This window comes from Cololabis saira, chromosome 10, assembly GCF_033807715.1.
Source record: "Cololabis saira isolate AMF1-May2022 chromosome 10, fColSai1.1, whole genome shotgun sequence".
Classification (NCBI taxonomy): Eukaryota; Metazoa; Chordata; class Actinopteri; order Beloniformes; family Belonidae; genus Cololabis; species Cololabis saira.
Window position 1 is genome coordinate 1,589,338 of NC_084596.1, and position 15,770 is coordinate 1,605,107.

General features: G+C 46.2%; 2 protein-coding genes across 2 annotated transcripts in view; both read left to right on the forward strand.

Moving 5' to 3' along the window:
- The window catches only part of LOC133451774 (E3 ubiquitin-protein ligase RNF31-like), a 39,190-nt gene extending 35,996 nt beyond the window's left edge, over positions 1-3,194 (forward strand). Inside the window, exons 23-24 of the mRNA XM_061730917.1 lie at positions 2,718-2,880; positions 2,954-3,194. Coding sequence (XP_061586901.1) covers positions 2,718-2,880; positions 2,954-3,004 — 214 coding nt within the window. The 3' untranslated portion in view covers positions 3,005-3,194. The remainder of the gene's footprint in view (positions 1-2,717; positions 2,881-2,953) is intronic.
- A 9,105-nt stretch (positions 3,195-12,299) lies between these two features.
- Positions 12,300-14,825, forward strand: LOC133451736 (XK-related protein 4-like). Its single transcript, XM_061730879.1, has 2 exons — positions 12,300-12,929; positions 14,748-14,825. Exons 1-2 carry the CDS (start codon positions 12,339-12,341, stop codon positions 14,823-14,825), a joined length of 669 nt encoding a protein of 222 aa, XP_061586863.1. The 5' UTR covers positions 12,300-12,338.
- The last annotated feature ends 945 nt before the right edge of the window (positions 14,826-15,770 follow it).

Here is a 15,770-nt window from a genome sequence, read left to right on the forward strand (position 1 = left end):
ATGAACGAGAAAGAAAGAAAGAAATGAACGAGAAAGAAAGAAATGAACGAGAAAGAAAGAAAGAAAGAAAGAAATGAACGAGAAAGAAAGAAAGAAAGAAAGAAAGAAAGAAAGAAATGAACGAGAAACGAAAGAAAGAAAGAAAGAAAGAAAGAAAGAAAGAAAGAAAGAAAGAAAGACAGAAAGAAAGAAAGAAAGAAAGAAAGAAAGAAAGAAAGAAAGAAATGAACGAGAAAGAAAGAAATGAACGAGAAAGAAAGAAAGAAAGAAAGAAATGAACGAGAAAGAAAGAAATGAACGAGAAAGAAAGAAAGAAAGAAAGAAAGAAATGAACGAGAAAGAAAGAAAGAAAGAAAGAAAGAAAGAAAGAAAGAAAGAAAGAAAGAAAGAAAGAAATGAACGAGAAAGAAAGAAAGAAAGAAAGAAAGAAATGAACGAGAAAGAAAGAAAGAAAGAAAGAAAGAAAGAAAGAAAGAAAGAAAGAAAGAAAGAAAGAAAGAAAGAAAGAAAGAAATGAACGAGAAACGAAAGAAAGAAAGAAAGAAAGAAAGAAAGAAAGAAAGAAAGAAAGAAAGAAAGAAAGAAAGAAAGAAAGAAAGAAAGAAAGAAAGAAAGAAAGAAAGAAATGAACGAGAAAGAAAGAAATGAACGAGAAAGAAAGAAATGAACGAGAAAGAAAGAAAGAAAGAAAGAAATGAACGAGAAAGAAAGAAAGAAAGAAAGAAAGAAAGAAAGAAAGAAAGAAATGAACGAGAAACGAAAGAAAGAAAGAAAGAAAGAAAGAAAGACAGAAAGAAAGAAAGAAAGAAAGAAAGAAAGAAAGAAAGAAAGAAATGAACGAGAAAGAAAGAAATGAACGAGAAAGAAAGAAAGAAAGAAAGAAAGAAAGAAATGAACGAGAAAGAAAGAAAGAAAGAAAGAAAGAAAGAAAGAAAGAAAGAAAGAAAGAAATGAACGAGAAAGAAAGAAAGAAAGAAAGAAAGAAATGAACGAGAAAGAAAGAAAGAAAGAAAGAAAGAAAGAAAGAAAGAAAGAAAGAAAGAAAGAAAGAAAGAAAGAAAGAAAGAAAGAAAGAAAGAAATGAACGAGAAAGAAAGAAAGAAAGAAAGAAAGAAATGAACGAGAAAGAAAGAAAGAAAGAAAGAAAGAAAGAAAGAAAGAAAGAAAGAAAGAAAGAAAGAAAGAAAGAAAGAAAGAAAGAAAGAAAGAAATGAACGAGAAAGAAAGAAATGAACGAGAAAGAAAGAAAGAAAGAAAGAAAGAAAGAAAGAAATGAACGAGAAAGAAAGAAATGAACGAGAAAGAAAGAAAGAAAGAAAGAAAGAAAGAAATGAACGAGAAAGAAAGAAAGAAAGAAAGAAAGAAAGAAAGAAAGAAAGAAAGAAAGAAAGAAAGAAAGAAAGAAAGAAAGAAATGAACGAGAAAGAAAGAAAGAAAGAAAGAAAGAAATGAACGAGAAAGAAAGAAAGAAAGAAAGAAAGAAAGAAAGAAAGAAAGAAAGAAAGAAAGAAAGAAAGAAAGAAAGAAAGAAAGAAAGAAAGAAATGAACGAGAAAGAAAGAAAGAAAGAAAGAAAGAAATGAACGAGAAAGAAAGAAAGAAAGAAAGAAAGAAAGAAAGAAAGAAAGAAAGAAAGAAAGAAAGAAAGAAAGAAAGAAAGAAAGAAAGAAAGAAAGAAAGAAAGAAATGAACGAGAAAGAAAGAAAGAAAGAAAGAAAGAAAGAAAGAAAGAAATGAACGAGAAACGAAAGAAAGAAAGAAAGAAAGAAAGAAAGAAAGAAAGAAAGAAAGAAAGAAAGAAAGAAAGAAAGAAAGAAAGAAAGAAAGAAAGAAAGAAAGAAAGAAAGAAAGAAAGAAATGAACGAGAAAGAAAGAAATGAACGAGAAAGAAAGAAAGAAAGAAAGAAAGAAAGAAAGAAATGAACGAGAGAGAAAGAAAGAAAGAAATGAACGAGAAAGAAAGAAAGAAAGAAAGAAAGAAAGAAAGAAAGAAAGAAAGAAAGAAAGAAAGAAAGAAAGAAAGAAAGAAAGAAAGAAAGAAAGAAAGAAAGAAAGAAAGAAAGAAAGAAAGAAAGAAAGAAAGAAAGACAGACACCAGTGTGTTACTGGTGTTACTGGTGTTACTGGTGTTACTGGTTTCCTGCTGATACTGGTGTTACTGGTTTCCTGATACTGGTGTTACTGGTTTCCTGCTGATACTGGTGTTACTGGTGTTACTGGTTTCCTGATACTGGTGTTACTGGTGTTACTGGTTTCCTGATACTGGTGTTACTGGTTTCCTGCTGATACTGGTGTTACTGGTTTCCTGCTGATACTGGTGTTACTGGTTTCCTGATACTGGTGTTACTGGTGTTACTGGTTTCCTGATACTGGTGTTACTGGTTTCCTGCTGATACTGGTGTTACTGGTTTCCTGATACTGGTGTTACTGGTTTCCTGCTGATACTGGTGTTACTGGTTTCCTGCTGATACTGGTGTTACTGGTTTCCTGATACTGGTGTTACTGGTTTCCTGCTGATACTGGTGTTACTGGTTTCCTGCTGATACTGGTGTTACTGGTTTCCTGATACTGGTGTTACTGGTTTCCTGATACTGGTGTTACTGGTTTCCTGATACTGGTGTTACTGGTTTCCTGCTGATACTGGTGTTACTGGTTTCCTGATACTGGTGTTACTGGTTTCCTGCTGATACTAGTGTTACTGGTGTTACTGGTTTCCAGGAAGCACTACCGGGAGTACCTGGTGAGTCTGATCAACAGCCACTCCATCGACCCGGCTCCGCTCTACAGCCCCAACGAGCTAATGCTAGCCTGCCGCCGCTACAAGGTGGACGGAGACGGGGACGGGGACGACGCCTTCGGCTGCTACCGCCGCCTGCTGCAGGTGCTAATGCTGTTGCTAATGCTAAATCTAAAATCCGGCCAGAACTGATGTTTTTCCTCTCGTTTCTCTGCAGAAACTGATGGACGAGGTTCCTCTCGGTGACAAGGTGCCGCGCAAGAAATAAAGAAATAGTTCCTGTTGGAGCTGCTGAAGAACCGTCCCGGCCCGGACCGAGCATGCTCAGTAGCAGCCCCCCCAGAACCGGTCTGAGCATGCTCAGTAGCAGCGTACCAGCCCCGGCCCGGACTGAGCATGCTCAGTAGCAGCCCCCCCCCCTCCCCTCCAGAACCGGACTGAGCATGCTCAGTAGCAGCCCCCCCCCTCCCCTCCAGAACCGGACTGAGCATGCTCAGTAGCAGCCCCCCCCCTCCCCTCCAGAACCGGACTGAGCATGCTCAGTAGCAGCCCCCCCAGAACCGGTCTGAGCATGCTCAGTAGCAACCGCTGATGAAACCGTTCTAACGTCTTTAATGAGTTAAATGTTCTGGTTCTTCTCTGCTGTCGTAAACGTCCGTGTTTGTGTGTCTGTGAAATAAATAAAAACGTTTGTGTGATTGTGATTCCTCTGAATGTTTATTTTAGAATGTTTTAGATCCATATTGGACCAAAAACACAAAAAACTAATATGTCTGGAGCCGCAAAAAATGAAAAGTCTTGTATCATCTTAGAATGAAGAAACACATGCTGCATGTTTCTATATTAGTTAGAACTGGGTCCTCAGCTGCTAATGTAGCTGCTAATGTAGCTGCTAATGTAGCTGCTAATGTGGCTGCTAATGTAGCTGCTAATGTGGCTGCTAATGTAGCTGCTAATGTAGCTGCTAATGTCTTTCACATGACTCTTTTAGTTATTGGACAACTTCTCTCTACAAAGCAAACAGTCAGGAGATAAATGCAAATGATTCGCTCCAAGAAACATTGAATCTTCTTTTTCTCCTCAGTTATTTTTCTCTTAATCCCTTTGGCCGGTTTGTTTCCAACAGCCTCCTGTCTGGCGCCCCCTGCTGGTGGAAACGTGTGGCTACAACGCAAAACTACGGAAGAGAATCAGGGCCAGGCAGGAGAAAAATAAAAATATTATTTTAGAGGAGGAAGATTTTTTTTTCATTATGCACTTCAAGAAAAAAGACAAAATTTCGAGAAAAAAGGCAAAATGTCGAGAAAAAAGGCAAAATGTCGACTTTATTCTTGAAATTGTACTTAACATTAATCTCGACATTTCGACTTTTTTCTTGACATTTTGACTTTTTTGTCAAAACTTTGACTTTATTGTCAAAGTGCACAATAAAAAATAAATCTTCCTCCTCTCCAATATTTTTCTCCTGCATGGCCCGGATTCTCTTCCGTAGAATTCTTCGTTAACAGAAATGTTGAAATGTAATATTTATTCTACACATTTTTACAGCATTGGAAAACGTTCAGAATGTTTGTGTCATGTTTTCCTACAGAAACCACATTAAAACAAAAAATATATTTCCCTCCATCTATTTCCATTTTAAAGGTTTTTTTGGGCTCTAGTGGCCCTTTATTGGAGATGCAGACTGGAAAGGGGTAGAGAGAGAGAACGGGGAAGACATGCAGCAAAGGTGCACGGGCTGGATTTGAACCCGCGACTGCTGCAGGAGGAGGACTGTAGCCTCAGTATATGGCCCGCTGCTTAACCCACTGCGCCACCGAGCTGCCTTCTATTTCCATTTTCAAACATTTCTGAAGAAGCTCCAGGAGCCACTAGGGCGGCGCTGGAGAGCCGCGGGTTGATGATCCCGGTTTACATGAACCGACTACAGAGCAGGTTCCTGAACCTCCGAGCCACCGGGGGGCCCCCACCCTACAGGCTCCACCCCCACCCTACGGGGGGTGACATCCACTGATCCAGGAAGCAGGAACACACGGAGGCTTCACGTCAAGCATCTGCAACAAAAAACCACAAACAAAACACAAAACCAACGAAACCAACACGGAGCCGACCAACAACCAAAACACGAGCAGCAATCAACCCAAATCACAGTCTGAGCTAAGCTAGGCTAGGCTAGGCTAAGCTACCGCTAACTAACCCCAAAAACTACAGAGCCAGCATGCAGGTGAACAAGCCAGTGTGTATGTCTATGTGTGTGTGTGCGTGTATGTATATGATCATGTGGGTGTGTGTGTGTATACACGTCTTTGTGGCTATGTGTGTGTGTGTGTGTATGTGACTGAGTGGCTATATATGTGTGAGTGTGTGTGTGTGTGTGTGTGTGTGTGTAATAGTCCTATCAAAGCTCCACCTGAAGTGTATCTATAGTGGGGGAGGGGGGGGAGCAACCCCGCCACCCGCGAGACCAGAGGCCGACACGGAAGAACCTGGAACCCAGGCCACCGGCAACCCCACAGAGGAGAACCTGGAACCCAGGCCACCAGCAACCCCACAGAGGAGAAGAACCTGGAACCCAGGCCACCAGCAACCCCACAGAGGAGAAGAACCTGGAACCCAGGCCACCAGCAACCCCACAGAGGAGAAGAACCTGGAACCCAGGCCACCAGCAACCCCACAGAGGAGAAGAACCTGGAACCCAGGCCACCATCAACCCCACAGAGGAGAAGAACCTGGAACCCAGGCCACCAGCAACCCCACAGAGGAGAAGAACCTGGAACCCAGGCCACCATCAACCCCACAGAGGAGAAGAACCTGGAACCCAGGCCACCAGCAACCCCACAGAGGAGAAGAACCTGGAACCCAGACCACCAGCAACCCCACAGAGGAGAAGAACCTGGAACCCAGGCCACCAACAACCCCACAGAGGAGAAGAACCTGGAACCCAGGCCACCAACAACCCCACAGAGGAGAAGAACCTGGAACCCAGGCCACCAACAACCCCACAGAGGAGAAGAACCTGGAACCCAGGCCACCAGCAACCCCACAGAGGAGAAGAACCTGGAACCCAGGCCACCAGCAACCCCACAGAGGAGAATAACCTGGAACCCAGGCCACCAGCAACCCCACAGAATTCAATTCAATTCAATTTTATTTTTATAGCGTCTAATACAACAGAGTTGTCTCTAGACGCTTTACAGAGACCCATACCCAGAACATGACCCCCGAGCAGTTATTACATAAACAATGGCAGGTAAAAACTCCCCCAGTGGGAGAAAAACCTTGAGCCAAACAGTGGCAAGGAAAAACTCCCCTTTAGGAGGAAGAAACCTTGAGCAGGACCAGGCTCATCAGGGGGGACCCTCCTGCCGAAGGACAGACTGGTGGGTCAGGGACGGCAACAGCACAGCAGGCAGGTGGAAGCAGCAACGGGATGACCAGGGGTGGGGACCGCAGGCCAGCATTCAGCTCCCGAAGCTCCGGCCCAATCAGCAAGTCCCAGGTTGGGGTGCAGGGTCGGGGAAGGGTTGAAAAGGGGCAGGGCCAAGGAGAGGAGTCTTGACGGACAAACCTTCTCCCTGCCCGGGCTGTTACCCTGCCCCCCTCACTCCCACGCTGCAGGTTCCGGTGTCCGGCAAAGGATGCTGCAACATGGACAAAAGAGAGAAAAGGGAGGAGAAGGGGGGGCCAGCACAAGAAACTACAGGAGCAGCAGAACAGAGGAGAAAAACCTGGAACCCAGGCCACCAGCAACCCCACATAGGAGAAGAACCTGGAACCCAGGCCACCAACAACCCCACAGAGGAGAAGAACCTGGAACCCAGGCCACCAGCAACCCCACAGAGGAGAAGAACCTGGAACCCAGGCCACCAGCAACCCCACAGAGAAGAACCTGGAACCCAGGCCACCAGCAACCCCACAGAGGAGAAGAACCTGGAACCCAGACCACCAGCAACCCCACAGAGGAGAAGAACCTGGAACCCAGGCCACCATCAGCCCCACAGAGGGGAGAAGAACCTGGAACCCAGGCCACCAGCAACCCCACAGAGGAGAATAACCTGGAACCCAGGCCACCAGCAACCCCACAGAGAAGAATAACCTGGAACCCAGGCCACCAGCAACCCCACAGTGGAGAACCTGGAACCCAGGCCACCAGCAACCCCACAGTGGAGAACCTGGAACCCAGGCCACCAGCAACCCCACAGAGGAGAACCTGGAACCCAGGCCACCAGCAACCCCACAGAGGAGAACCTGGAATCCAGGCCACCAGCAACCCCACAGAGGAGAAGAACCTGGAACCCAGGCCACCAGCAACCCCACAGAGGAGAAGAACCTGGAACCCAGACCACCAGCAACCCCACAGAGGAGAACCTGGAACCCAGGCCACCAGCAACCCCACAGTGGAGAACCTGGAATCCAGGCCACCAGCAACCCCACAGAGGAGAACCTGGAACCCAGGCCACCAGCAACCCCACAGAGGAGAAGAACCTGGAATCCAGGCCACCAGCAACCCCACAGAGGAGAAGAACCTGGAACCCAGGCCACCAGCAACCCCACAGAGGAGAAGAACCTGGAACCCAGGCCACCATCAACCCCACAGAGGAGAAGAACCTGGAACCCAGGCCACCAGCAACCCCACAGAGGAGAAGAACCTGGAACCCAGGCCACCAGCAACCCCACAGAGGGGAGAGGTAGGAGGGAGGCAACCCACCGCCAGCGAGCCCCCCCACTGGCGGTGGCCGAGGGGGCCCCCACCCACCTATCCCAGGCCGGCGAGGGAACGCGGGTGATGTGGGACCCCCTCCTAACCCTGGTGTTGAGTGCATGTGATTAATGCCATAAAAACAGGGAGGGGGAGGGCCAAGCATCAATTTGACACCGACCCCCCCCCCCCTCCCGAACTAAATGTCCTTGTTAAATGTATTTATTAAATGTTGAATTGCAGTGTCTACAGTGCTGTTACAACCGTGAGGCGGGGAGTGCCGGGCCACGCGGGACAATGCCCCCCCCCCCCACGACCCGGACCCCCGCCCCTTCGCCTATGTGCGTATGAATCGTGTAGGGGGGGAAGGAGGGGGAGCAGAGGCCGAAGCCAGGAGGCAGGACCAGCAGAGGTCCTGGTAAGACGCCCACGCTCCCCCACCGGCCATCCAGTAGACGGGGGCCGGCCCTCCGAGCCGGGCCAGGGCCCCACCGTACCTCCACGGGCGCCCCCGGCGCCGCCGGAGCCCCCAGACGGAGGGGGAAACGGTCCAACATCCTCCCATTCATACTGACAACATAAGACATAGACACCTGGGAATGGTGCCGCCGCACCCGCCCGTACACCCCCCGGCCAGGGGAGGCCCGATCCCCGGACCTGGTCCCACCCCCCCTCCCCCCGGGGCCACCCTGGCGGACACCCCAAAGGTCACGGAGTCCCTACAGACGCAGGGGCACGCATCAACTTTTCACATGAGAATATTATGTAGATCAAGAAAGACTAGTCTTTGTATAAACTACTTAATGTTTTGTAAGTAAATAATACATTTTGCAAGTACAGTCAACTTAATTGTTAAGTTTATTTTATTTATCAAAATCAAGTTCACTTTACTTGCAAAAATTAAGTTGACTTTAAAAATAAAAAGGGAAAAAAAAGAAAAAAAAGATGAAAAAAGAAGAAAAAAAAATTATGTTGACTTTACTTGAAATTAATTACAGAAATACTGCAGGTTCAGGAAAAAATGCACAATGTCTTGTTTTTTGAACAAATGCAGATTAAGTTCAAAACTAGATGTTTTCATGTAAAGCAACAAACTTCATTTTTAATTGTTAATATCACAGATTTAAATATGTTATATTTACATGCATTTAGATTTATTTTTTTCAGTGTAAATCTGTCTTCAGAAAAGACGTAGAACTGTGATGCTAGCGGGCCGACGTCTCGTCCACGTGGCCAGCGAGACAGAAGCAGCTAGCTTTGTGTCTAGCTGTCCAACAGAAAAATGAATACCTTAACCCCCCAACCTCCAACCCTCCCTGGCAGTTTCCTGTTGCTCAGATGGCGCTACGCCCTAATGCTAGCCAGCTAACTTAAAATGTATGCTAGCGTTAGCTCGTTTCTCCACAACGGTACGACGGCACGTTAAGAGGAGACGTTGAAAGCTATGTAAACATAGCTAGCCAACACTAAATTAGCTTGCTGGGTTTATTTAGCTTGCTAACATAAAGGGAAAAAAATCTGCAAGTTGACAAAGTCTGTTTTTTTTTCAAATTTTTTGGTGAATCTTAAGTTTCTTGATTCAGTAGTCTTGATAGAGCTAGTGTGCTAATGTAGTGTTTATGTTAGCTCGCTGCAGTAGCTTTGATAACACAACCTGAATTTGAACCTTAAATACACAAATATGGCGTCTCATTAAAAATGTCTTAAAAACACAGAATCTGAGGCTGCTTTCACACCTGTCCCGTTTGGAGTAGTTGTTCCGGAACAGGGAGCGTTTCCCCCTAAAGATCGGAACGTTTGGTACATGTGAACACAGCAATCGTGCTCTGAAACGGCACAAAACAAGCGAGCCGAGATCTCCTCGGAGAGGTTAGGGTTAGGTTCTCGGCCCGATTCCATTCCAGACCTGAAACGGTTATTTTTTTTTTATTTGTAGTGAGAACATAATCGACACAGCAACCGATACAACTCCATTCATGTGTATGTGCGACCGCGGTTCAAGGAGAAGAGTCGGTGGAGCCTCCACCACATTCTCTCCTATTGGACGAGCCGAGATGTCGTCAGCGCGGCACGTTGAAATTAAAAAATTTTCAATTCGGGCAGGGATTGCGCAGCGCAAACCCTGCAGCAGGCGTCCTCGCGCCCACCTCTGAGCTCCGCTCTGCGGCAGGCGCACATAAATGAATGGATAAAGCCTGATTTATGGTTCTGCGTTAAATCGTGTAACGCGGACCCATAAATCAGCCTAAAGGTCTGCGCTGAAAGGGGCGTGTCGTTTATCCCGGGGTGCGGAAGAGGAAACTCCTTCCACGTTCATTTAACCAATCAGAGAGCAGCTGGTTCGCGCATCGCATTTGTTAACAGCTTTGAACCGGTACAGACGGTTGCCTTGTGAACACAAACTCAACAAACGAGAAACGGAACAACTGTATCGATTTAGCCCCTGAATCGGAACAAAACAAACAGGCCACAGGTGTGAAAGCACCCTTAAACTACACCCAACCCCCAACCCTCCCTGGCAGTTTTCTGTTTCTGAGCTGGTGCTACTCCCTCATGCTAGCCAGCTAACATAAAATTGATGTTAGCATTAGCTTGTTTCTCCCCAACAGTACGATGGTGCGTTAACAGGAGACGTTGAAAGCTGTCATGGTTGGTCCTCCAGTCTTCAGTGGTTTTCCACTCCCCTCTCTCCTGCTCACTCCATCTGCCAGCCACGCCCACCTCGTCACTCACTCCTTTCACCTGCTCTCCCAGCTGCAGCTCCTCAGCAATCAGGACAGCATAAAAGCTCCCGGACCCTGCCTGTTCCTGGACCCTGCCTGACCTTGTATTCATTCCTGCCTGCTCTTCGTCCCTGTTGAGGGTAATAAAGCAAACCAGACAAACTACCACCGTGTGCTGCATTTGGGTCCAAAACCTCACCCCGTAACAGAAAGCAATCCTAACATAGTGGTGAAGCATTCCAACAGCACGTGGCCCCTGCAGGGACAACGACGCCTTGCAGATTGCTCCAGCCTCATACCCCGCTCAAGACATTGTCATGCAAGTTCCAGCTCCTGAGGACCCCTGCCGGGACGAGGACTTGCAGGCAGCGCCAGTCTCATTCAATGCTCAAGACATTGTCACGCAAGTTCCAGCGTCTTGCATCCCTGCCGAGACAGGCACCGTGGAAGTGGATTTGACTTCCAGCCCCTGAAGAGACGAAGACCATATATGGACTTCCTGACTACTCAGGGGTAGTCCCAAAACTGAAAGTTCACACCTGACTGTCTCTCACTTGGCTTGTTTATTCCTGTCTTTTGTATAAAAACCCTGTGGCCAAATCAATCTGGGTCAGCATTTCAACCAGACCCTGGTCTGTGTCGACATACTCACCGCCGGCTGAATAGAACTCACTATACCACAAAGCGGACTTCTGAAATGTTTTGGTAAATTCCTCAACATAGCTAGCCAACACTAATTAGCTTGCTGGGTTTATTTAGCTCGCTAACATAGAGGAAAATATTTTTCTGTGAATCTTACATTTCTAGATTCAGTGGTCTTGATAGAGCTAGTGGGCTGATGTATAGTTTATGTTAGCTCGCTGCAGTAACTCTGCTAAAACAACCTGAATATGAAGCTTAAATACACGGAGATAACAGGAAACGTTGAAAGCTATGTAAACATAGCTAGCTAACACTAAATTAGCTTGCTGGGTTTATTTAGCTTGCTAACATAAAGGGAAAAAAATCTGCAAGTTGACAAAGTCAACAAAGTCAAAGTTTTTTTTTTGATAATTTTTTGGTGAATCTTAAATTTCTTGATTCAGTAGTCTTGATAGAGCTAGCGTGCTAATGTAGCATAACAGCCATAGAGTGTGTGTGTGTGTGTGTGTGTTCATGCGTGTGTGTATGTGTGTATGCGTGCGTGTGTGTGTGTACATGTCTTTGTGGCTGTGTGTGTGTGTGTGTGTATGTTTGTGTATATGTATGTGACTGAGTGGCTATATGTGTGTGTGTGTGTGTGTGTGTGTGTGTGTGTGTGTGTGTAATAAACCAAACAAAGCTCCACCTGAAGTGTATCTATAGCAACCCCACAGAGGGGAGAAGTGAATCTGAAGCTTAAATACACAAATATGGCGTCTCTTTAAAAATGACTCCTTGAATCTTAAACCCCCCCCACTTGTGATGTTTATCAGCATTTATAAAAAAAACATAAAATTGGGTATGTATGTATATATATATATATGTATATATATATATATATATATATATATATATATATATATATATATATATATATATATATATATATATATATATATATATATATATACACACATACATACCCAAATTTTTTTTTTTTTTTTTTTTTTTTTGAATTTTTTAAGAATATTGCCTCTTCTGTCTCCTGCATATATATATATATATATATATATATATATATATATATATATATATATATATATATATATATATATATATATATATATATATATATATATATATGAACGGGGGGCCCAGCTGAGCCCCTCCCGGGGGCCCCGGGGAGGCTGAGAGCGGCCCTGGAGCTGGAAGCAGCAGAGAGAGAAGCGATGATGTCATAGTTCTGGAGAAGCAGATGCCTCCTCCTCCTCCTCCTCCTCTCCTCTTCCTCCTCTCCTCCTCCTCCTCTCCTCCTCTTCCTCCTCTTCCTCCTCCTCCTCTTCCTCCTCTGTTCGTCGTCTCAGCATCAGCACCACCGGTCCGGGAGGAGGATGATGACGGCGGGAAGCGCCGAACCTGAGACCCGCGATGCGGCGGCCGCTCCTCTTCCTCCCCGCGGGGGGGCGTCACCATGAGGGGGGGGTCCGGGGGGGCAGGAGGGGCAGCAGAGACCACTAGGGTGTCGGCAGGAGGAATAAAAAGAAGAATCTGATGAAAGGATGGCGGCCAAATCCGACGGAGGAGGAGGAGGAGGAGGGGGAGTGATGAAGATGAAGAAGAGCGACGTGGCCTTCACCCCGCTGCAGGACTCTGATCTGGGGGGGCCGCCCCCCCCGGGCCCGGGGCCGGGCCGGTACTCGCCCTGGGACGGGCTGTGGGTGCTGTGCGCGGCCGCGGTGTGGGCTGCGGACGCGGCCACGGACGCGTGGCTGAGCGGGGACTACTACCGGCGCGGGGAGCTGTGGTGGTTCGGCCTCACGCTGCTGTTCCTGCTGCTGGGGTCGGGGGCCGTGCAGGTCTTCAGCTTCCGCTGGTTCCTGCACGACTTCGGGCCCCCCCCTGGGGGGGCGGAGGGTCCTGGACCCGGGGGGGCCGCCCTGGACCACGCCGACCCCCCCACCGCCGCGCACATGGACGGGAAGGTGATGAGCGGATCCCAGTCCAAGGGAGACGTGACGGCGGCCCCGCAGGGGGCCCCGAGCCCGGGGGGCCCCAACAGCACCGGGGGCCCCCGGGCCCCCCCCCTACTACTGCTGCGTCTGGTTCTGGGGGGCCCTGATCCACGTCCTGCAGCTGGGCCAGATCTGGAGGTAGGACCCGGTTCTGGGGGGTTTAGGGGGTCTGGGGGTCTGGATCAGGTCTGGGGGTCTAGGGGTCTGGGGGCGACTCCAAAACTGTTTCTAGGGGGGGCCATTATTATTCTTTTTTTTTCCTCTAAAAATAATATTTTAGAGGAGGAAGATTTTTTTTTCATTATGCAGATATTCGATAAAAAAGTCAAAATATCGAGAAAAAAGTCGAAATGTCGAGAACAAAAAATTAAATCTCGAGAAAAAAATCGAAATGTCGAGAAAAAAATTAAATGACGAGAAAAAAGTCAAAATGTCGAGGAAAAAAATTCGAAAAGTCGAGAAAAAAAATCGAAATGTCGAGAAAGTTATCCATTTATCTGTTTGAAATCTGCTTCTACTTCTATCGGCTAAAGAAGACGTAGCGTATTTCTGGGGGGGTCTGGGGGGCCCTGATCCACGTCCTGCAGCTGGGCCAGATCTGGGGGTAGGAACCGGTTCTGGGGGTTTGGGGGTCTGGGGGGTTTAGGGGTCTGGGGGTCTGGATCAGGTCTGGGGGTCTGGGGGGGGGGCTGGGGGGTCTGGAGGGTTTAAGGGTCTGGGGGGTTTAGGGGGTTTAGGGGTCTGGGGGGGTTAGGGGACTCCAAAACTGTTTCTAGGGGGGGCCATGGTACCAGGGGCACCTTTTTTCTTTCTTTTTTTTCCTCTAAAAATAATATTTTAGAGGAAGGTTTTTTTTTCACTATGCAGATATTCGATCAAAAAGTCAAAATATTGAGGAAAAAAGTCAAAATTTCATGAATAAAGTCGAAATGTCGAGAAAAAAGTGGAAATGTCGAGAACAAAAAATTAAATGTCAAGAAAAAAATCGAAATGTCGAGAAAAAAATTAAATGTCGAGAAAAAAATCGAAATGTCAAGATGAGTCCTAACGTCTGAAAGATTTTCCACTTGCCATCGTCGACATTTTATTGTTGTTTGGTCGCGTGCCCGCCCACTAAATCATAATAAAATGTTGCCACAGCGCCCCCACTGGCCGGGAGGGGAATCATTCAGAGAATTTGAATAATCCAGACTGAATTAGAGCTAATTACGATGTAGCGCTGCAGCTATCCAATATTTTAGTAATCCAGTATTCTACTGAAAATTCCATCCAATTGAGTAATCGGATAAAACATATTTTTGTTTAGTTAAAGAGCAATATATTATAAATATACATAAGAAAATAAGACATTTCATCTAATAATGAACCACTGGTTTCCTTTTTTAGACAATCAATGTTGTAGAGCCTGTACCAATAGGCTATACTCAGGGCAACAGGTTGATTTTGTTTGGACGCGTGCTTCTCATAAATGCAAACGCTCAGACTTATGATCCGGGTCGGATATGCCAATCCATTTATTTTCTTGATCAGCAGTAGTCAAAGCAAAAATAATTCCAATATTTAAACTAAACATAAACTTATGACAGAACGCCACTCTCTGTCTTGCACGGTTGCACGGTTGCACGGTCAAAAACTGTTTGTCTTCCCCCTGTCGCACCTGAGTGCAATCACCACCCAGGGGGCTTATAATGGTTACCATAGACAACCACCCACCATGGCTGATTGACAGGCTAATCATGACGTAACAAAAAGGGGGTATGACAACTCATATTCAGCTAAATAAATAAAACAATAAATCAAAGTATTTTGGCTCCAACACACCGGCCCCTAATTGAGAACTGCAGGAAGCCGTGAACAATTCAATTCAATATACACAATGGAGCCAATATTTATACAAAAAACTCAAAACAAAACAATCCTCTCGTAGAGGTTTAAGTGTCTGCTGTTTGAATCAAGCAAAGCTTGGTTACTGATATGTCCAGTGTACTGGTTCTGGTCTTTGATTCTCTGATGGATGATGTCTTCCAGCTGTAGTGTAGTTTCTTCAGTGACGGCAGGAGCCATCCTTGCTGTCTGCTCAAAACTCCACATCTTCCTCAAGCATGCTGTTCTCAGGACGGGTCTGCGCCGTTACCTCTCCCGACAGCTGCCACGGCTTTGCTGTGAGCTGCTTTCTTCAGCTCCTCGTTCTTCTGCCACATCTTTTCTTGCCACTTCTCAAATGAAGATTTTACTTCAGGCTTGTCTGTGGTTGGTGCTTTTCCTCCAAAAATGTCCATGTCATCATCATCCTCATCATCATCATCATCCTCATCAGAAGGCAGGTCCTGAAAATAGTCCAATTCATCCTTGAGCTTCCTGGTGAAGTTTCTGTCAATTTCCTTTTCCTTTCGGTCCCAGTTTCCCTTCCCCCCAAAGGGATCAACGCGGGAAACCTCAATGTAACGACCCCCTATGTAGTCTTTATTCTTCTTCTTTCCCACTTCTTCTTCAGAGCGTAAATCCACATAGACGTAACCTGTTCTATTCCCACTTTCATTCTTGCCAATCTTGACTGCTATAGGCTTCAGCGGGGGCATGAATTCTCTGATTAGTTGCTTTTTAACACTGAACGGGATTCCTCTGAGCTTCACTGATAAACCTGTCGTCGGCTCCGTCTCCTGTTTGGCCGTTTTCTTCACTTTGCTCTGCTTCTTATCAGCGGCAGGGTTAGTTTTTGAGATGGTTTCTCTGTCACTGCTCTCATAGGCACTATCCGGTTGCTGAACAGGATCGCCATCCTCTTTTTCATCATCACCGTCATTCATCTCATCTGCCTCCTCTTTGGTGTCCTCTGATGACTTATTATTAAAGTCATGGTTGTACTGATTCTGTAGCAACTCCTTCAGGTGTGTTATGGAGGTCCTGTTGACACTAACACTTTCATGTTGCTCACTGTAGCTGGAAAGGGGACCATTAACGACCCACCCCAATAGGGTC